This window comes from Engystomops pustulosus, chromosome 5 (assembly GCF_040894005.1).
Source record: "Engystomops pustulosus chromosome 5, aEngPut4.maternal, whole genome shotgun sequence".
Classification (NCBI taxonomy): domain Eukaryota; kingdom Metazoa; phylum Chordata; class Amphibia; order Anura; family Leptodactylidae; genus Engystomops; species Engystomops pustulosus.
Genome location: NC_092415.1, coordinates 94,509,712 through 94,533,082, shown reverse-complemented (window position 1 = coordinate 94,533,082; position 23,371 = coordinate 94,509,712). Strand labels below are relative to the sequence as shown.

At 40.3% G+C, this 23,371-nt stretch overlaps 1 protein-coding gene across 2 annotated transcripts in view; it reads left to right on the top strand.

Moving 5' to 3' along the window:
- Positions 1 to 23,371, top strand: part of LOC140133094 (cadherin-6-like) — a 208,044-nt gene that overhangs the window by 174,902 nt on the left and 9,771 nt on the right. For both annotated transcript variants that reach the window (XM_072152741.1, XM_072152742.1), the window contains 4 exons: positions 581 to 717; positions 3,111 to 3,232; positions 13,267 to 13,384; positions 13,466 to 13,717. In XM_072152741.1, the coding sequence (XP_072008842.1) occupies positions 581 to 717; positions 3,111 to 3,232; positions 13,267 to 13,384; positions 13,466 to 13,717 (629 nt within the window). The remainder of the gene's footprint in view (positions 1 to 580; positions 718 to 3,110; positions 3,233 to 13,266; positions 13,385 to 13,465; positions 13,718 to 23,371) is intronic.

Genomic DNA, 23,371 nt, shown 5'->3' with positions numbered 1-23,371 from the left:
CAAGCAACCAGCATTGACTTACCATACTACTGGTATTACCACTCAGCGGAGGCAGTAAGTGCACATGACCACTGCGGTGACTGATTGGCTGATTAAGAGCAGAAGAACCTCATAGAAACAGTGCTTCTTCCATGGAAATTGAATGTGGGCAGTAAATATGGCACAGAAACAACATGAGCCCAACCAAGTCAAGGGTTACAATGTTTCCTTTAAACTTGGCTTGATGATGCTGTATGGGAACATCTCAGGACAGTGTGTGCTGCATGCAGAACCCTCTCACTACAGCTTATGCCAGAAAGAGATTATTCGAGTGCTTGTTGTTGAGGAAGCTGAGATTTTATTTAAAATGTTTTGACATTTATAGTGTTAGATATTTCCTTGCTCTTAACAATGTAGTGACACTGCAGGCTTTTTAAGTAATTGTATCTTTTTTTTTCTTTGCTGCTATTTTGAAATAACAGCAGTTGTTAAATGTCATTTCTAATCCAATTTCTTGTATAATTGTTGTTACCACTTGGAGATGGCAGTCTGGGCATTGGTCTGTTTAAAACAGTTGATAATGGTTGCTTTGTGCTTGCAGGTATTCTGTGGATCGTCATACAGACATGGATAGGATATTCAACATTGATTCTGGAAATGGATCCATTTTTACCTCCAAACCTCTAGATCGAGAGTCACTGTCGTGGCACAATATTACTGTAATCGCAACAGAAATCAGTAAGTCAGTCTTACATGTCAACATTGTCCCTGTAGTGATGAAACAAGGTCTTTTTAAGCTTATGATATTTTGGAGAGTATGAATAAGAGCCTTGAATGCTAATTCAAGTTTTCTCATCTGTCGATCTATCTATTTGAACAAATATGACTACTGTTAGCAGGGACTGTTTGCCTTCAAAGACAGTCAGTAGTGTAAGCTTGGTTTCCTTAAAGACCATAAATAAATGGAAAACACTCAGTTAATGAAATGTAATTGTGCTGACAGATGATGTTTGGCTATAATAATTGAATCAGTTCTAAAACAATGACCATTTACTAATTGCTTGGTATATTCCCTATCAGAGTGACATAAATGTATTTCTGTCTGCACTGGAAGATACCCAGAGCAAGATTAAAATTAATAAAATTATTAACCACTATGAAGTCAATCTGAAAGGCAGACACAGTTAAACATAAGGATCTAGGACTGGTAGATTGCATTATGTAATAAATAAGGGAGATGTTGTAATTGAAGTACAAAAAATGGAATATCATTAAGTGATTACACTTATAATTGTATAACACCAAAATCATGAAAATGTTTTATTGTATCATGAATTGGAGGACAATATGAATTAAATGGGCTGGACACTTATACTAAACTTTAATGGGCTAAATATAACACCCTAATAGGGTCACCCATATCATATTTACCCTGATAGTTTACCAGGAACTGTGGGTCCCATGACCCAGGGCAGCAGGACTCAGGAGTCCCAGTCTCTCATTCCCTCAATCATAACCCCTCCTATATCAATGGTTGGAGTGGTGCCAAAGACACCTAAACAGGGTAAGTAAAATATGGATTCACCTATTAAGGTGTAATACTTATACTGTTAAAGTTTAGTGTAAGTGCCCAACCCATTTAATTTACTTAATCTTCCCAATTTGGAAGGGATTTCAGAATAACACTCACTAGCGGCCAGCCGGAAGGGTTAACTTAAAGGGGTTTTACCATGAAAGTAAGTTCTAAAATTTTAATCCCCCTGGTGATGTTTACACAATAACAATCCTTTTTTATCCCCTTAAAGGGGTATTCCCATTTGGGCACATTACATTTGATTAAATTCATTTGCCATATGTAAACATTTCTTCAATTGGATGTTAACTAAAAAAATGTTCCTGTGTGAAGATAATTTCTCATAAATGTTGCCATGTTGTCCCGTAGAAATAAGATAGCTTCCTTGGATACGACCACGTCACACTCTGGCAGTGGTGGCCAGACTTGCGCTATAAAGTCCTGCCGGACCACCAGGATTCAGCAATCATTACCACAGGATGGCTGTGGGACATGTAGTAACTCCCGGACATTTTATATACAATAACCTTTTGTTTCTTTGTGCACTCAATCTATCAGAGGTGGCCGTATCCGATAGAAGCCATCTCGTTTCTATGGGACAACATGGCTACATTTATGAGAAATTATCTTCACACAGTAACATATTTTTTAATAACATCCAATTGAAGAAATGTTTATATATGGCAGATTAACTAAACTGAATGCGAGTGCCCAGATGAGAATACCCCTTTAAGTCAGTTCTGCTGTTTTTGGTCCTATAACTCCATAGATAAGTGTAAGAATTCATAGTGTTCAGTTTGCTTATTTATGTATTAATTTTGGAATAAGGTATATCGCACTAACATTTAGGAAGGTTATTATAAAAAAATGTATCAAAATAAAGACACATAGACGTTGTATACATGTTTACCCTAAGGTTATATAGGATTTCCTAAGCGGTAAATAGAAATGAACATTTTGTGTAAATGACTGTTGATCTGAGCTATTAAAAGCCATCAAAAGCTAGATGTGTCAGTAAATTACAGAAATGTAATTAAGGAATGTCATGTAAAAGGGTTGTGCAAATGCAAGGGCACTACTAGGATCAAATTGAAGGTAGCCAGGCTGCAGTGTTAGGCAAAGCCCATAGATAAGGGTCAATCCTCAAAATCTTGTACAAGTCACTAGACATCGGTTAATATTGCTTTTAATATATGCGGCTAGAGTTACTACTAAACGTCATATGAAATATAAGAGAATGTGTCTTATGTTTAATAGGCCTGTTTTTGCCAGATTTTCGGGTATATGTACTTTTTTCATTTGTCTTTTCTATAAGAAGTGTCATGCTACATTTACTAAGTGGCTACAATTTTCTGCTTGAGAAGTTGCCTGGAAAATTGGCGATACACAGCTTGTGTTCTTCTAATTAGGCTTTTGATTGTCAGATCCATAGACTCAGAGACTCAGAGGAAAAAGAGGAAGTTTCCAAAAATTAAGCATTTAACAGCTGCCTTTTGATCTCTGCAAAATTTAAACCTTCAACAGCTGCTGTACCCAGTTCTCTTATCTTTTATTACAGGTAATCCAAAAGAAAGTAGTCGTGTTCCTGTGTTTATTAAAGTTTTGGATGTGAATGACAATGCCCCCGAATTTGCCATGTTGTACGAGATCTTTGTTTGTGAAAACGCAAAGGCAGAACAGGTGTGTATATATAATAGCTCTACTTTCAGCTCATTCAGCTCCTAGTAAAGATGGAGCAATGTTCCTGGATTGATGACATGTTGGACATGGGAATGGTCATGAGCCTTATTGTATCCATAAACTAGTGAGGCTTCAATCTCACTGAGAAAATAGTGACACACAAATGATTTCCACTACAGCCATGGAATACAGTAGATACTATTTTGTATGGGATGTAGGTTGCACTATACAGTTGGTTCTAAGAGTTTGACCCTGTGCACCTGTAAAATCATACTTTTCATCAAAGTATATTCTTAGATTAAATTGTATATAAAAAAACAACATTTTTATGCTGCACATTTCTAGTGCAATATAAAGTGTATGTGTATGTGTATGTCGGCACATCACAGTACTATTTGGCACATCACAATACTCCTACTCTAATCCTGCATATAAAGGCACATATAACAGTACTACTACTATAATGCTGCATATATAAACAAACCACAGCTATACAGCTCCTATCTTGCATATACAGAATGGGCACATCACAGTACTACTCTTAGTTAGAGAATACAGTCATTATCTAGTACTGTGTCTCTTATCCTGAATTAATGGGTGCTGCACCGTTTTCCTACTCATACCCTCCATATAGAAGATGTATTAATACTCTTTTCCTGTTTATATGGCACTGTATAGTACACCTACTCCTATCATGTATATCTATTCCTTTGGAGGAACTGACCAGTTTAATCTTCATTTGTCAAACTGGGAGATTACTGCTGCAGCTAGTTGTCTTTCTGCCTAAAAGGAGCATGACATTTCTGATGTAATAGTCAAATTAAGACCAATTAGATCCAGAGAAGAAGCACATAAATATTTGTGCATTTATTTTGTCTAGTATTCCTTTAACTATTACATTGTGCTGAAGTACAGCATGCACCACCATGGAGATTCATCTGAAAATAACATTATACAAATAATTTAATGATGCATAGAATATCTGGTTTCCTTTAACATATTTTGCACTGTGGCTAAGTTGACTTAACTCTTAAAGCATTAACATAGTGTTGCTTTTAAGGAATTTTAATTCATTTTTGTTATTATCGAAGGTAAAATATCAGGGTGCAGGAAGTCATATTAAAGTTTGCTCTGCTAGTAATGAGTTGTAAAATGATCCCACATGGCGCTGGAAGTCCGTGGGCTTCAACTGTTTTATACTGAAGGACTGATGGTTGTCCTCACACTGCTGTGCTCATAGCTCTCTGAACTCCAGCTGCTTTACAGCACCTCTTTATTGCTATGAGCTGTAGCAGTCTGATGGTTCAGGGTAAGTCCCAAGTATCCAATTTCAGCTACAATCCTGAAATGTAAATTAATTTTCTTTTCAAGGCCTTCTGCTACCAATAGAGATGGGCGAATCGCTTTGAAGTGGAATTCGATATGAATTTTACCGAAAATTTGATTTGTAACAAATCTGAAGTTAACACTGATTCGTGGGAACACAGTTTCCCCCCCCCCTGCTTTTTTAGCTAAATGGGCGCAAGCACAACGTCTTACATGGGGCAGAGAACTCTGGGAAGGAGAAAGGAACACCCTTGATGACATCTGCAGACCTGTGAGCCAATCAGCAAGCATCGGCAGGCTTATGTGATGTCACACAGGCTCACAGTCCTATAAAAACTGTCAGCCATTTGTAATCTCGGCATTTCACACTGCATGTGCTGTCTGTAGCGTCCAGCTGCTTCTACTGTACTGTGCTGTAGCGATTTCTGCTCCAATCCAAGGGTGTGCGTTTAGGGAGATATGTATACCCCAAATAGCAGTTGTTTTTTTTTTACTAAAGCCACTACGAAGAAATCTGTGTTATATCCGCACAGCTGCTGTATTGATTTCTGCTACTCTCCCAGGGTTTCTGTTGTGGGGTACTTTTTGTGTTGCTAAAGTTGAGAGCAAGAAATATGTGTCACATCCACATAGTTTATAGAGTGATTTTTGCTCCAATTACAGGGTGTCAGTTGTGAGGTATCTGTATAATGCAAATTCCCATACTTTTTGTGTTGCTAAAGTTGAGAGCAAGAATTACATGTCAAATCCACATAGTTTATAGAGTGATTTTCGCTCCAATTACAGGATGTCCTTTGTGGGGTATCTGGATAACGCAAATTCCCATACTTTTGTGTTGCTAAAGTTGAGAGTAAGAAATATGTGTCAAATCGACATAGTTTATAGAGTGATTTTTGCTACAATTACAGGGTGTCCTTTGTGGGGTATCTGGATAACGCAAATTCCCATACTTTTGTGTTGCTAAAGTTGAGAGCAAGAAATATGTGTCAAATCCACGTAGTTTATAGAGTGATTTTCACTCCAATTACAGGGTGTCCATTGTGGGGTATCTGTATAAAGCACATGCTGCAAAATCATTCTGGTCAGGGCACTGGAGAAGTGACAACTACATCTCAGGGCCACAGAGTCCGGTGAGGGCTGAACGGGAGGAGGAGGAGGACATTGGAGCACAAGCAGAGCCTGGTGAAATCAGTGGTTTTTCCACTCAAGTGACAAGAGAGGAGGAGCAGGAGCAACCATAGGATTTAGAATACAAGGCAGGTGACCCAGAAGCACCGTGGCAGTATACAGTGAAGATGGAGGCCGGAGTCCCTCAGAGTCACCTGCACAGCATGCTGCTTTGCCTAACTAATGACAGCCAAATAGACAACATCCGGCATTGGGATGACTTTTGGCTTTCCACCCTCTTGGACCCTCGCTACTGGTCAAAAATAGGTGACATTTTTCCAGCAGCCGAGAGGGAGGAACAACTGGCGTACTATAAAGAAATACTAAAAAGACAGTTGGTCGCTGCCTTTGTGCGCCATTGTCCATCCTCTGTCAAGTCTGATTGAGGGATTCCTGGCAGTGATGGCTCACGTAATACTGCCGTGGCTGCTATGGGGAGATGAGGGGGGGGGGGGGGTAGGAGCTGTAGGAGCTCCATCAGCAGCTTTAGTCTGGAGTCCTTAATGAGCAATTTTCTTCACCCACCTAGTGAGGGGGGTCGCTGCCACCAGTAGCAGCAGCAGCAGGACATAGAGCAGACCCTGCACCAGCAGGTAGTGGCCTACTTGGACAGCACTTTACCACCCCAGGTAGAGGATCCCCTGGACTACTGGGCAGCCAAACTTGATGTGTGGCCGCAACTTGTGGAGTTTGCAGGAGAGAAGCTGTCCTGCCTGCCCAGTAGTGTGGCATCAGAGCGGGTGTTCAGTGTGGCGGGGGCCATCTTTTCCCCAAGGAGAACTCACTTGTCCACCCATAATGTGGAGATATTGACCTTTGTCACGATGAATAAGGCTTGGATCGGCCCGGATTTCAACTCACCAATGCCTAATGAATCAGATTAGATCAGCCATGATGCTTCCCCAAATGTTGAGAATTGAGTCTGGATTCTACTAACTACCTGCCTCAGCCACTATTCTGAAGCTGCCACCCACCTAATACCAAACATCGGTTGTCAGTAGTTCCATCTGCCTCCTAACATCTTTACCAGGGACTGGAATCTGTCTTACCAGGTTGGCGCCATCTCCACACTGTATCATTTTGCCACCCAGTGGACTCCTGCTGCTTCTGACGCCATCTCCACACTGTATCATTGTGCCACCCGGTGGCTTACCAGGTTGCCGCCAACTCCACATTGTATCATTGTGCCACTCTGTGGGCTTCTGCTGCTGCTGACACCACCTCCACACTCTATCATTGTGCCACTCTGTGGGCTCCTGCTGCTTCTGACGCCATCTTCACACTGTATCATTGTGCCACTCTGTGTGCTCCTGCTGCTGACACCACCTCCACACTGTATCATTGTGCCACTGTGTGGGCTCCTGCTGCTGACACCACCTCCACATTATCATTGTGCCACTCTGTGGGCTCCTGCTGTTGACACCGCCTCCACACTCTATCATTGTGCCACTCTGTGGGCTCCTGCTGCTGTTGACGTCACCTCCACACTGTAACATTTTGCCACTCTGTGGCTTACAAGGTTGCTGCCACCTCCACACTGTATCATTGTGCCACTCTGTGGCTTACCAGGTTGCTGCCACCTCCACACTGTATCATTGTGCCACTCTGTGGGCTTCTGCTGTTGCTGACGCCACCTCCACACTGTAACATTTTACCACTGTGGCTTATCAGGTTGCCGCCACCTCCACTCTGTATCATTGTGCCTCTCTGTGGGCTCCTACTGCTGCTGACGCCACCTCCACACTGTATCATTGTGTCACTCTGGCTTACCAGGTTTCTGCCATTTCCACACTGTATCATTGTTCCACTCTGTGGACTCCTGCTGCTTCTGACGCCATCTCCACACTGTATCATTGTGCCACCCTGTGGCTTACCAGGTTGCCACCAACTCCACACTGTATTATTGTGCCACTCTGTGGGCTTCTGCTGCTGCTGACACCACCTTCACACTCTATCATTGTGCCACTCTGTGGGCTCCTGCTGCTTCTGACGCCATCTTCACACTGTATCATTGTGCCACTCTGTGGCTTACCAGGTTGCCACCAACTCCACACTGTATCATTGTGCCACTCTGTGGGCTTCTGCTGCTGCTGATGCCACCTCCACACTGTATCATTGTGCCACTTTGTAGGCTCCTGCTGCTGCTGATGCCACCTCCACACTGTATCATTGTGCCACTCTGTGGGCTCCTGCTGCTGACACCACCTCCATACTATCATTGTGCCACTGTGTGGGCTCCTGCTGTTGACACCGCCTCCACACTGTAACATTTTGCCACTCTGGCTTAACAGGTTTCTGCCACCTCCACACTGTATCATTGTGCCACTCTGTGGCTTACCAGGTTGCTGCCACCTCCACACTGTATCATTGTGCCACTCTGTGGGCTCCTGCTGTTGCTGACGCCACCTCCACACTGTAACATTTTACCACTCTGGCTTACCAGGTTTCTGCCACCTCCACGCTGTATCATTGTGCCACTCTGTGGCTTACCAGGTTGCCGTCACCTCCACACTGTATTATTGTGCCACTCTGCGGCCTACGTATGCTGCTGCCAACTGACTGCTGTCTCCCTGGAATACCCTGTGATTTGCATAATTCTGTTTTCACCCTCCACCGCTCTATGACGTTGCCACTATGTTTAGTTTTCCCCTTCATTTCATCTGTCAGAAGGCATGAAAAGCTTGAGGATTGATAGCCAAAAGCAGGAGTGAATATAGAACACAGAGGACAAATATCCCATTTACCGGTCATCTCTGTTTTGGATTCACTCCTGTTTGTTTTTGGCTTTAGCAATATTGATGATGGATTAGTGACCAAATGAATGCGGACACTGATGGATGAAATGAGGGGCAAAATTATCAGTGACGCCAATGCATAATTACTGCCGACACCCTCTGCCCTCTTTTGGGGGGGTTTCTACATGTATCAGTGTTTAACAGAACAGGTTCTGTCGTAATCTATGTAACCATCTGCGTTCCCGCTTTGCTTATTTGGTGAAGGCCTCTGTAAGTGCACATGGAATTGAAGAGTGAAGCGATTCTAAGAGTGGCGGCTGCCATGTGCGTGTCTTACTAAAACACAGCATTGTTTGAAGACCAAACCATGCTCCCTATGCATATTTAAGCATGGCACATTGTTCTACAACACCCTTCAGACTCTCTGCTAAAGTGATTCGTCACGATTAGATTCAGGTTGAATCAAATTATTTCAAAAAATTCTGCGAATCAGGTCAACAAATTCGCCCCTTGTCTAGCTACCAAAATCACACACATGGATATGCTTACACATCTCTTAATGTCTGCTACCTAGTACTGACTGCAGCTTTTGTGGTCAATACTGCTGGTACACTTTCCCCCTAGTACTCTCTCATAAGGAGGTGTATGTAATATAATGAATATGGTGTTATTTCCCTCTATGCTACAAAAAAGTTTTCTTTATATTGTTATAATAACAACACATATATCATAGAAATATTCATCATGTAAATTATATCACTATATTTTCATGTTTCCTCCATAAAAAAAACATTAGTTCCACATGATGTCCAGGAAAGACCAAACACATGTATAGCATACTGAAGGACAGGGTCATGCTTAATTATGTAATGCCCTAGGCACTCTCACTACTTATGCCCCATTTTTTGTGCCTTTAAACAAATGGCTCACACTTTATTAAGCATGAAAAAACCCTTCAAACGCTCTGATATACATGCTTCCATTGCAAGGAGTGTTTATGTTTAGGGAATAGAATTAAGCTGCTTCTGATATACTCTGATAGTGGATAATTTTCTTTGGTTTGCAATTCTGAAATTGGCTATCCTGTGAGCGTTTGGTGATCCTCCTCTCCATATTACACATTAACAAACAAGACCTGAAGCAATTAAGCTAAACTGTTTATGAACAAGCTTATTGAATTAGGCACAGAACCAAGCTAACTGTATAGATATTGTAATAAAACTAAGCATACTGTACAGATATCATAAAAGAATTAAACTTACATATAAATATGGTAACATAACCACTTACTGGATAGATATGGTAAGATGACCAAGCCTACTGTACAGATATGGCAACAGGACCAAGTGTACTGTATAGATACAAAAACAGTAAAAAGCTTTCAGTATAAATATATTAACAGAACCAAGCTCACTTTATATGGTAACAGGACCAAGCTAATTGTAAAGATATGGTAATATAATAATAATATAATATTGTCAATCAGATAATCACTATAATGTAATATATACAGCCAAAGAGTTATATCTGTTTTTATGGACCTATTAGTAGATAGAAAGACATACCGTATATACAATCATTGACGAAAGAAAAAAAAGACACCCAGATACAAATTGCAGTAAAACTCAATGAAACAAAGACATTGAGAGTTATTTATCGTTAGGTGGCTCTTTGGGACAGTTTTATGTCTATTTTTGGATCTCCGCTGCCCATCAGATTAATTAAAGTGGCTTTTACCCTTTAATAAATGTTCTTGTGGTCTATTTCTGTTTAGGATTTTTTTTTTCAAAAATTCCCAAACAGTCTCAAAATGCATGCAAAATAGACTAGCAGGACAAAGTAACTATGAGACTTTTGCAAAAGTCTCAAGTCATGAATCAGGCTTGCGGTCGCAATAGAAGTAGTTCTGTGTTTACACCAGATTAATGAAGAGGTGGAAATAGCCCTGTGAGACTTTTTAGCAGTAACATAGATCTCAAAAAACCTCAATTACACCAAAACAGCCCAGGAAAACCAATGATACATAACTCTAATTTTGCTCAGTTTACAGACTATGGCCAGATTTATAAAAGTTTTCTGTCTAGCACATTATTTTCAGTGGAAACTGCTTACACATGTATTTATAAAATGTCCCATTTGTGTTGTGGCCGCACTATACCTGACGTGACACAAATTTCTGCACAGAAAGGGGCGTTCTAGAGCACAGTCGGTCCATGCAACCCATTTATCATGCAGTGTCCAACAGAATTGTGTTGCATGCTCTATGTTAAAGGTGCACAAAAATTTTTGTGAACTCTGTTGGAGCAGAGCAGGGAGCACCAGATTCATGCAGAACGTGTACCACAAATTATAAATCTGGCACACCCTGCACAATTCACAGGCAGACTGCACATAGGGCCTATGAGTGGGGAACATCATTAGACTGAGAGAAGTAGGATCATTATTTTGATACATTTTGATAAATTGCCTAGCATCTATCATTGCCTAGTCATACCTCCCAACTAGTCGGGATCAGCTCCCTGCATCACTGCAGTACACTCAATGGCCACTTTTTTAGGTACACCTGTCCAACTGCTCGTTAACACTTAATTTCTAATCAGCCAATCACATGGCGGCAACTCAGTGCACTTAGGCATGTAGACATGGTCAAGACAATCTCCTGCAGTTCAAACCGATAATCAGTATGGGGATGAAAGGTGATTTGAGTGCCTTTGAACGTGGCATGGTTGTTGGTGCCAGAAGGGCTGGTCTGATTATTTCAGAAACTGCTGATCTACTGGCATTTTCACGCACAACCATCTCTAGGGTTTACAGAGAATGGTCCGAAAAAAAAGAAAAAACATCTAGTGAGCGTCACTTCTGTGGGCGGAAATGCCTTGTTGATGCCAGAGGTCAGAGGAGAATGGGCAGACTGGTTCGAGCTGATAGAAAGGCAACAGTGACTCAATTACAACCCATTACAACCAAGGTAGGCAGAAGAGCATCTCTGAATGCACAGTACGTCGAACTTTGAGGCAGATGGCTACAGCAGCAGAAGACAACACCGGGTGCCACTCCTTTCAGCTAAGAACAGGAAACTGAGGCTACAATTTGCACTAACTCATTGAAATTGGACAGTAGAAGATTGGAAAAACGTTGCCTGGTCTGATGAGTCTCTATTTCTGCTGCGACATTCGGATGGTAGGGTCAGAATTTGGCGTCAACAACATGAAAGCATGGATCCATCCTGCCTTGTATCAACGGTTCAGGCTGGTGGTGGTGGTGTCATGGTGTGGGGAATATTTTCTTGGCACTCTTTGGGCCCCTTGGTACCAATTGAGCATCGTTGCAATGCCACAGCCTACCTGAGTATTGTTGCTGACCAAGTCCATCCCTTAATGACCACAATGTACCCAACATCTGATGGCTACTTTCAGCAGGATAATGCGCCATGTCATAAAGCTGAAATCATCTCAGACTGGTTTCTTGAACATGACAATGAGTTCACTGTACTCAAATGGCCTCCACAGTCACCAGATCTCAATCCAATAGAGCATTTTTGGGATGTGGTGGAACGGGAGATTCGCATCACGGATGTGCAGCCGACAAATCTGCGGCAACTGTGTGATGCCATCTTGTCAATATGGACCAAAATCTCTGAGGAATGCTTCCAGCACCTAGTTGAATCTATGCCACGAAGAATTGAGGCAGTTCTGAAGGCAAAAGGGGGTCCAACCCGTTACTAGCATGGTGTACCTAATAAAGTGGCCGGTGAGTGTAGTCAACTCTATCTGTATTCGATGGCAATCACTGACAGGGGCCTGCAATGTGTTATGGCTGCTTTGGGGATAATGCCACAAGTGGCAAAATGCTTGGCCACAAGAAATTTGTTATTCTAAAAGGTCATTCTACAAGCTATCAATTAAAGCAGTGTACTTAGTTTATGAAATGTGGCTAAGCGTAATTTTATTTATAGGGTTTTATAATGATATGTAAAACTGTAGTAATCAAAGAAGTTTTACACCCCATATTTTGCAGCACACTATGTTATTATATAGCAATATATATTCTTCTTCATGCATATGTATTGCCCTATAGTGCAGTCATCAGTCCATTTTAATTGTTTCAAAGCTCTTCAGATACCGTAAATATGCTTATTAATAATATAATTCGGTTTATAGAGGTTCCACCCCAGCCCGCCACCCCTGACCACCTGTGCCTCTCCTGACTGCTCTTAGGCTCACCGTTGACACCTTTGCTTGGGTACCCTTACTCTCCATCCTCTCGTTACCCCTTTGTCAACATGCTTACCCTGTAGCAATATTATTCCACCTTTTCAAAGGGTCCTGAGGTTGGTAATATTCTCTCGGCATTTACACACCTACCCGGTGATACTGTGTTCCTTGGGCATTTAGCAATATAGCCTTCATTTTATTATTGAACAGTCAGGCAGGCCTTGCATCACTCATTTTGTGTTGGTCAGGAGGTTGTTTACAGTTCACCAAACTGGGTGACTGTATGTATTCTTGTACATAGTGATTTTTAATTGATTTTAAATGTCTGTTCTTTGATTGTCTGTCTTGTCAAATAATTTTTTGGAATAAACTTGGATTTATACTTTTGCATCATACATGAGCCTTTTGAATGCATTCTTTTTCTTGTTGTGTTTTCGGTTAATTAATTGTGCATTGGCTCTATTAATACTTGGTTGTGCTACACCCCCCCCTGCTGTTATTACAGAATTTAGAATAGTAGCAGAACACTGTGTTATTGCACTGTCCCCCTTCTTGATATCATATTCACCTCTGCCATTTAATTTCCTTACAGATAATACACACTGTCAGTGCAATTGATAAGGATTATTCTTATGGTGGACTTCAGTTTTCTTATGCACTAGCTAATCCAGCAGCACACAGTACAAACTTTACAGTGAGAGACAACAGAGGTAACTTACTAGATGTGACCTGTGTATATTTGTTTGCATGTAAAGATCCTGATATTCTAATATGTTTACTTTGGATTTCAGATAACACAGCTAGTGTCTATACACGGAGAAACGGATATAGCCGCCATGAAATGAATACATACCTGCTGCCAGTGGTTATTTCAGATTATGGGTTTCCAGTACAGAGTAGCACTGGTACACTGACAATCCGTGTTTGTGCCTGTGACCACAAGGGTAACATGCAGTCCTGTAATGCAGAAGCATTAAGCCATCCGACTGGTTTGAGCACTGGAGCTTTGATTGCCATTCTTCTCTGCATAATAATATTGCTAGGTAAGTAATGTAAAAACCCATAAAAATTAAATTATAATGGAATGTTTCTCATTTGCAAACTTCATTTATGTGGCGGAACAGAAGTTTGCCCAGCACATTTATGTCTTACATGGGCTGTCCAATGGATTCATTGGAAATCAGTTTATCAAACCTCAAAATGGGATTCCCATAAAATATACAATGGGGGAGATTTATCACACTGGCATATGATTGTGGCCACCCCCCCCCCCCCCTTTGTCGCCCTGGATACTTCAAGAGGTTTAGGCCAGGTTTTTAAAAAGAATGCAGGCACGGGGCAGGAAAGTTGGAGTTGGTGTATCTGTTATTTTAGTTGCAAATTCTTGCACTTCAAGTATAATAATATATATATAATCATATATTCATATTTTAGAACATTATTATAAGTCTCCAAACCATGAATTCTATTGTGAATTTACAACATTTGCCTTTGCAACATCCCTGCCAATACAGTGGCAAGGGGGTAGTTGCGAACTGTGCCCTCTCCAGGTTAGGAGCTGACAGAGGGAGTCGCAAACCCTCCAGTAAGGTTCCAGACCTGGACATCAGGTGTTACACTGCATGTATAGCAAGGGTTAAATGTATGTGAACTATTATCCAATTGTATTCCTTTATGTACACTGGAGTGTGATTGGAGAGTGAGCCGTCACCGAACCAGGAGTTAACAAAAACCCGATGGCTCTCACCACATAAGCAGCTCTAAGGCCCCAGCTCCTGACACAGGAGAATCTCTTGGAACCCAGCTCTCCTAGAGAGCACATCATCTGTCACAGCATACAGAGAGACAGGGTGTAGCATACCTTCAGTGCTACACATAGATCAACATCAAGGACAAAACTGCAGCTCCCAGTACTGGACACAGCTACATCCTGGCCTGCATCTACTACCAGTCTGGTGAATCTACTCCTGAGGATCACTCTCCATGACCATCCAGTAATCCGGAATCATCCTGTAACAATCCGGAATCAATATGTAACAAGATTGTTTGGCCCGTTGCCTGCAGTTGTTCTAATAAAGAACAGTTATTTTGCACAACCTCCATCCGTACCCTGGATACGGCTGTATCACCACCACGGGCTCCCCATCCATTACCCAGGGACATATATTACAGACACTTAGGGGTTTCCCCAGGGAGAACCAATACCTCAGTCTCTCCCTCCATATTTTCTTGCAAACACCACCTGCTGGAGACCTGCCAGGCTGTAGGACAGCCCTCCGGTCCCCATACCAAGCACCGTGACATCAGCGTGCCTAGGCCGCAACCGCCAGCCACTCCAGTATTCTGGCCCCCGGCTGCCTACAGGCCCCAAGAAAAGGCTAGGCCCTGGTGGGGGATGTTGCACCTTCTTAATTATTACACAATTTCCTTATATAAGCTCCTCTTGTCCATTTAGCTATTTGTAGCGCATTGCATCTATCAGCTCCTTCCTCCTCCTCCTTCATGCCTTCAGCTGACAGGCTAGAGTTGGACAGATTTCAAACATTGATATATTTTTTACTGTTGCACCTAGAAACACAGTTCTGGGGTTATTAAAATACTTTCTGCACTAGTATTGTGTTTCCAGGTAGCACAGACGGAGATATCCATAATTTAAATTATAGTGAAGAGTGGAAGCTGTATATGAAAAAATTACAGACTGTAACTTCAACAGTATAGTTCTCTCGTTCTGTGACACCTACAAAGACAATTAATTTAAAATGACACAAGAACTGTTTTTCTAGGTACCACTGTTCAGATGATATATCCATTTTAAGTGGGCTTATTTTCAGGTTAGGGTTTATATTTAAAGGAAACCTGATAGCTCTTCTCTCTTGGTAAATCTGACATTAATACCTTCTAGAGCAGCTCACAAAGATTCCTTCCCAGCCATTACCTTGTTAAGTGTTGAAAATGGACCAGGAGGAGACTATTACCTGTTACCCCTACCATCTCCTTCCTGCTCATTTCTCTGTGTAGTGTAGTGTAAAGTATTGCATTGCATTAATAGTTATTTTTCTTCATCTGCTGCTTATGAGTGCCTTTATGTCACTTGCCACTAGAAACGGCAGTCATACGTCTCCTGAAAAATATATTGCCATTTCTAAATAGTGTGTTCTTCTGTAAAAACATGTGTATGGAGTAGAATTGTAGTGACATTGTGGTAGACTCTCCCCCTACCTGTCAAGGACACATCTCTAGACTACACAGCCCTTATCATTTCTAATGTAAGGCAATCAGTATTCCTCCTAAAGTGTAAGTTCATGTGGCTGATAATAACACGTATTGTGAGAGCAGAGCGGCACTTATTGTTTTGTGAAATGTTTATTGACTATGGCAATGTGGAAAGCTCTCAACATCGATTACTGGAGTGTGCATCCTACAGTGGAGTATTCCTGTGTCTTTTTTGTATATCCATCTGTCAGTCATAATGTTTTTTTCTATACTTATTCTTCCAACAAATAGGAAGGTTATTTACCAATATCATGGGGCTACTTAATAATAAAACATTTCCATGTTACAAGTGCTGTCAATGACAAATCTTTACCCACATTAGCTTTTCCTGTATTATTATAAATGAATTATGGCCATTCTATGAGAACAGTAATCTTTTTGTCACAGGAGGATTTTCTTATATTTATGATTCATACAGTATACACTCACCAGCCACTTTATTAGGTACAGCTGTCCAACTGCTTGTTAACACTTAATTTCTAATCAGCCAATCACATGGCGGAAACTCAGTGCATTTAGGCATGTAGACATGGTCAAGACAATCTCCTGCAGTTCAAACCGAGCATCAGTATGGGGAAGAAAGGTGATTTGAGTGCCTTTGAACGTGGCATGGTTGTTGGTGCCAGAAGGGCTGGTCTGAGTATTTCAGAAACTGCTGATCTACTGGGATTTTCACGCACAACCATCTCTAGGGTTTACAGAGAATGGTCCGAAAAAGAAAAAACATCCAGTGAGCGGCAGTTCTGTGGGTGGAAATGCCTTGTTGATGCCAGAGGTCAGAGGAGAATGGGCAGACTGGTTCGAGCTGATTGAAAGGCAACAGTGACTCAAATCGCCACCCGTTACAACCAAGGTAGGCAGAAGAGCATCTCTGAGTGAGAACAGGAAACTGAGGCTACAATTTGCACAAGCTCCAGCACCTTGTTGGAATGCTTCCAGCACCTTGTTGAATCTATGCCATGAAGAATTGAGGCAGTTCTGAAGGCAAAAGGGGGTCCAACCCATTACTAGCATGGTGTACCTAATAAAGTGGCCGGTGAGTGTATAGTGTTAGTAAAAAAATATATTCCTATCTTGTCTACAAGCTGAAACAGAATCAATCTTAACTACAAGTTGTAAAAACAACTAAGATGCAATGCCACACACATCCTATGGACAAAAATCACACAGTGGGGCAGATTTATCAAGTGTCTGAAAGTCAGAATATTTCTAGTTGCCCGTGACAACCAATCACAGCTCCCCTTTAAAATATTCATGAGCACTGGTAAAATGAAAGCTGAACTGTGACTGGTTGCCATGGGCAACTGGAAATATTCGGACTTTCAGACACTTGATAAATCTGCCCCAGTGTTTGAAAAAAAAAAATATTTTTTTCATCACTCCTAAAAATTACTAGCTGAAGTTTTGCTCCACAACTGACTGTCTATTCTTAGGACAACCAAATTATATTTAAAGCGGCCACCTAATTAAGAATGCCTGACTTACAGACGACCTCTAGTTACAAACGGACCTCTGGATGTTGGTAATTCACTGTATTTTAGCCCTAGGATATAATAGTCAGCTGTAGGAGTTATAAAAGGTGTCTGCAATGAAGATTTCTTGTTAATTCTGGTTCTTATGGCAACCCAACATTTTTAAAATCCAATTGTCAAAGAGACCAAAAAAAATTCTGGCTGGAGTTACAATTATAAAATATACAGTTCCGATTTACATACAAATTTAACTTAAGAACTGCCTGTATATAGGTGAGGATGCAGCCCCTGGCACCCATGTAAATTTACTGTGGTGCTTAGCTGAGGCCTGCAGGCTCTTCATTACTGAGGGAATTACTAGGACTGTAGTAAACCGCTGGTTAATAATGAAGAAATGGCCCCTTTAATTTGTGTCTATACTAAATAGACAAGACTGACAAGAAAATAATGTGGATTGAATTTTAGTATTTCTTGTTCTGTTGGTATCCCTACAGAAGTTTGCATAATTAAATACATGCAGACTGTTTATTGATTTTCTATTATATTTCTTATTTATGCAGCCTGGTACCCTTGAATACAATAAACACATATTTTGTTTTTAATTAATGACATAATAGAAGGCATTTCATTTTCCTCTATAAATTATTTTCAGTTTTACCTATACTTAGTGCACTGGAACAGATCAATGTGGCTTCATGTGGTAATTTTCTCATTCCCTTTGCTGTTATTAATGGTCTGTACCTACTATTTTTGACAAACAAGCTCAGGGCATGTGACTGGTAGATAAGTCACTGAGTTATAGATGGGCCATTGATCTCTCAGTCACTTGATCCTGATCTTGACATGGAAGAACTATAAATAATGTGTGCCGGCTGTCAAATGGAGAAAGAGAAATCAAAGAGCTGATCACATGAATGACTGGAGAGGGCAATAAATGGCAGAGAAAGGCAAGACATAGATATGTACTGGCCCAATCAGAAAAAAAGTTGGATTGAAAGCCATGAAAAGTCCCATAATAGGAAGTGCTAGCTTGAAACTGTCATACAAATAGATTCTTCTGTACCAGTTCTCTGAACAAACCAGGACACATCTCTGCGTTTATATCCTTGGACTAATTACTGCATTACCTGTTCTTTACTGTACATCATGCTCACATATTCTATAGGGATGTACACGATATTCATTTGTATTAGTGTTTATTTCATGAAGGTATTTATCTTTGTAATATGTAGTGCTATGTTCAAGGAGGGCAATTAACCCAAATGTGCTTTGAAATATGGCAAAAGCAAGAGTATACACTGGAAACCTGTGCAAACAGGTGAAAAGCTCTACACAGATGTTTACCTGACAAGAAATAATAGGGCATGATAGATGTACTTCCTCTTGTGGAGTTATTGTTAAATCTATATCCTCCACTTTAAGCTTATAAGACGCTACCATTGTTTTTACAAATAGCCTTAGTCAGCTCTGTAGAATCAGGAAGCCATTGTAAAGATGCTGCACAAGAAAGCCTGCATAGAGTTTAATAAAAACAAGAAGAGTAAGAACATGGATTACTAGAACCATGACCTGTTTTCTCAAATGTGTATGTGCTAAGACCCGGTTGAGGAGTTTAGAGAGAAGTGTGTCTTGCCAACTTTCAAACATGATGGTGGAAGTGTCATGATTTGGGGCTGCCTTGTGTTCATTAATGGAACCATGAATGTCAACATGTACTGTGACATACTAAAGCAAAGCATGATCTCCTCCCTCTGATCAGTATTCCAACATTATAATAACCCCAAACACACTTTCAAGATGGCCACTGTCTTGCTTAAGAAACTGAGGTGCTGGACTGGCCAAGCATGTCTCCAGAGCTAAACCTGTTTGAAATTCTGTGGGGCATCCACCAACCATATGATGTCCATCATGGAGGTGTGGAAGATGTTTCATGTGACGACCTATGAAATTGGTGAACTCCGTGCTGTAGAGATCTATGGAGGTGCTGGTAGATAATGGAGGTGACACAAAAAATTTACACTTTAAGCATAATTTGTCTATTTTCAATTAGGAGTGCACCCTCTTCTGTTGCCAGTGGTTTAGACATTAATGTATGTATGTTTAATTACATTCAGGTCACAGTGTAAAACTGAGCTGTATCTACTTCTTTACATTGTATCAAAGTGTAATATCTTTATTGTAGACACTATGGGGCAGATTTATCAAGCAGTCTGAAAGTCAGAATATTTCCAATTACCCATGGCAACCAATCACAGCTCCCCTTTAAAATATTCATGAGCACTGGTGAAATGAAAGCTGAGCTGTGATTGGTTGCCATGGGCAACTGGAAATATTCTGACTTTCAGACTGATTGATAAATCTGCCCCTATGTGTCCAAGGTGATCACACCAGCCCGTTTCTGGAACCTTTAGCAAAAAGACTGCAGAAAAGATTCCCCTACTGATAAATTCTACCTATTTGCTAAGTTTCACAATGTTAGGCTATATTCACACACACATATGGGGGACGTATACAGGGCCGACGTATATACGGTGTATATACATCCCCATAGCCAGCAATAGGCGCATGGCACCATACGGGAGCAGTATGCTCCTTAGCCCGGAGAAAGATAGGATATGGCATATTTTACTATGGAAAGGGGAGGAAATGAGCGGCGCTCATCGCCTCCTCCTCTCCCAGGCGCTGACATGTGCCCGCCGTGCTACGGTACAGCGGTCACACGTCTGTGTGAATGTAGCCATAGTGTTATTTTTGTTCTCTGAATTCTGTAAGATCTATTAATAATTGATGTCTCTAAAACTTGCATTAACCCTGTAGGCTGGCAAACACTTTGGGCAAGTGTATCTTATATTTAAAAACAAAAATGTACACCTGCACCAACCTATATGTACATAACACACTGCAGCAAGACAGTACTAGACCATTCAATTTTCACACCGGTACTAGCACATGTATGTTGATACCACAAACTCAAAACCAAACTAGTATGGTTGTTTGAGAAGAGAATGTAAGTAATTCACGGCAACCAATAGATGTGTGTAGGTACCTGTAGGTGAACGATCATGTCCAGCTTACTGTTCGTGGATACAGCTGTAAGTCCAGGCGTTCAGTGGGTGATGGCTCCTTACGTAGGTTTCAATATCCCAGGAGTGATGTTACAAGTCATTCTCCGCAAGAAATCTTACTTGTATCCAACATAGGCAGGTTAGTAGTGATGTTCCTGTACAAGGTAGCATGGATATGCATCATACCATTTATAAACGTACCCTGCCTATATTAGTGAGAGCTGCTGTATGCTAAAATATGTGAGTTGTTTGGTGATTATGAGAGCGTGTACTAAGTTTAAAATTAATCTTTAATATTAATATCAATAAAATATGAAAACATTGTATATAAAGGATCGTTTAAAAAGATTATTAGTAATTAAAATACACATACATACATACATGTGCTTCCACATAATAATCAAAAGGGACTAAGATGGGAATTTAGAAAGAGACTAATGGTGAGTACTTCTGAGTGGACAGAGTACATCTATGTAAAAGCAAATAATTCTATTTCATTATTTAACCCCATAAGGGCTATAGTATTCAGAGAGAAGATCCATTTGCTTTCTGCTCTGGACATTTGGGATATATAATTTCCCCCTCTCCAGTTGCGATGTACCTTCTCTATACCAAAGAATTTGGAACCTTCAAAGAGTTCCTGATGGTTGGTTTTGTATTTTGGTCTTGTATTTTTTTGTAGACTAGATCTTACAGAATTTTCTTCATTTACTATTTTATTTTTCAGTAATTCTGATCTTTCCATCAAGGCTATAGTCTTTTTAGTATTTGTTAGTACGGTATCATCATACCCCTTATCTTTCAATTTTTGTTGTAATATTGAAGCTATTTTGTCAAAAATTTCACAATCTGTGCAGTTCCTCCGATGTCGTAGATATTGACTTTTGGGGATTACATCAAGCCATGTAGGAAGGTGACAGCTGTTTTTAGAATGAAACTATTGCTGTCGGTTGGCTTGCTGTACGTCTTAGTTTCAATGGTACAGTTTTCAATATATATTGTTAAGTCCAAGAAGTTAATAGAATTTTGACTAAATGTCGGTGTGAACTCTAAGAAGTAATCGTTATTATTGATATCATTCAGAAATTCCTGGAGGGACTCTGCTCCCCCCGACCACACAAACAGCACATCGTCTATGAACCTCCGCCAGAGGACCAGATTCGCAGCGAGCTTGCCAGTGGGAAAGATGTAGGAGTCTTCCCATCCTCCCACATATAAATTGGCATAGCTCGGTGCGAATCTGGTCCCCATGGCGGTGCCCCACGTCTGTAGATAGAACGAGTCTTCATATTTGAAGTAATTATGGTTTAATATAAACGTTATACAATCACCTATGTATTCAATTTGTTTCTCCACCATTATTCCAGATTTCCTCAGGAAATATTCCGCCATATTGCGTCCCCTAGTGTGTTCAATCACTGTGTACAGTGATGTTACGTCTAGAGTACCTATTATGTAGTGTGGTTCCCATTTGATGGTACTTAAAATCTGTAAAATATGTTTTGTGTCCCTTAAGATATGCCGGTAGTCTCTGCACATGTGGCTGCAAAATATGGTCAATATACTCTGATAGATTTGACGTAAGGCAGTTTATTCCCGATATGATGGGTCTACCTGGGGGTGATGTTTCGGGCTTATGTATTTTTGGAAGGTGGTACATCAGTGGGATACTTGGGGTCAGGTTTTTAACATAATATGATTCTTTTTTATTCCAAATATTTAGCGATACTCCTTTTTTCACCAATAATCCCAATTCTTTTTTGTACTGGTCAGTGGGGTCTGATTTTAGTATCCTATATGTACGCTTGTCACTTAATAAGTGTAGGGATTCCTGGTGGTAATCGGAGGTGTTTTGTATAACAATACTACCTCCTTTGTCTGCCGGACGAACGACTTTGTTATTTCTTTGTAGGGAAAAGATAGCCTGTTGTTCCTTTCGATTGAAATTACTAGTATATCTAGTTTTGTCTCTCCTTGAATCTTTTACTTTTTGGATGTCACTTATCAGTAGGTGTTGAAAGACTCTGAAGGCTTCTGAGTACTCATTTAGTGGATTAAAATTTGATTTCGGTTTTAAGGTTGTATGGGTTATATCTGATAGATCCGCTATTTTTATATTTGTGGATTTCTTCATGAAATGTTTTTTTACAGCTAAATTGCGCATGAATTTTTTTATGCCTTTGAAGGCATCAAATTTATTAAATCGTGTAGTTGGGGCAAATTTTAATCCCTTTTGCAATAAATTGGTTTCCCCTTCAGTCAATGTATATTTACTCAAATTGAATATTTTTTGGCCTGAGTCATGAGTGTTCTCACCCTTTTGTGTATTGGCTAATTTATTAATCATTTTCTTTTTGGTGAGTTTCCCTGCCCTCTTTCCACGTTTTCATTCCATGTTTTTCTTTTTTGTATTCCAAAAAAATTTTGGTTGATTGTGATCTTTTTCGTTCTATTTGTGGGGTTAGTTGTGTTTCTTTGACTTGCATCCCTACTGTTCTTTTCAGTCCTAAATTTTTGTTTATTTTTACTTCTAGTTTCCATGTTTGTATTCTCATTGTCAAAAGAGAGGGGTAAATTATATATCCCAAATGTCCAGAGCAGAAAGCAAATGGATCTTCTCTCTGAATACTATAGCCCCTAAGGGGTTAAATAATGAAATAGAATTATTTGCTTTTACATAGATGTACTCTGTCCACTCAGAAGTACTCACCATTAGTCTCTTTCTAAATTCCCATCTTAGTCCCTTTTGATTATTATGTGGAAGCACATGTATGTATGTATGTGTATTTTAATTGCTAATAATCTTTTTAAAACGATCCTTTATATACAATGTTTTCATATTTTACTGATATTAACATTAAAGATTAATTTTAAACTTAGTACACGC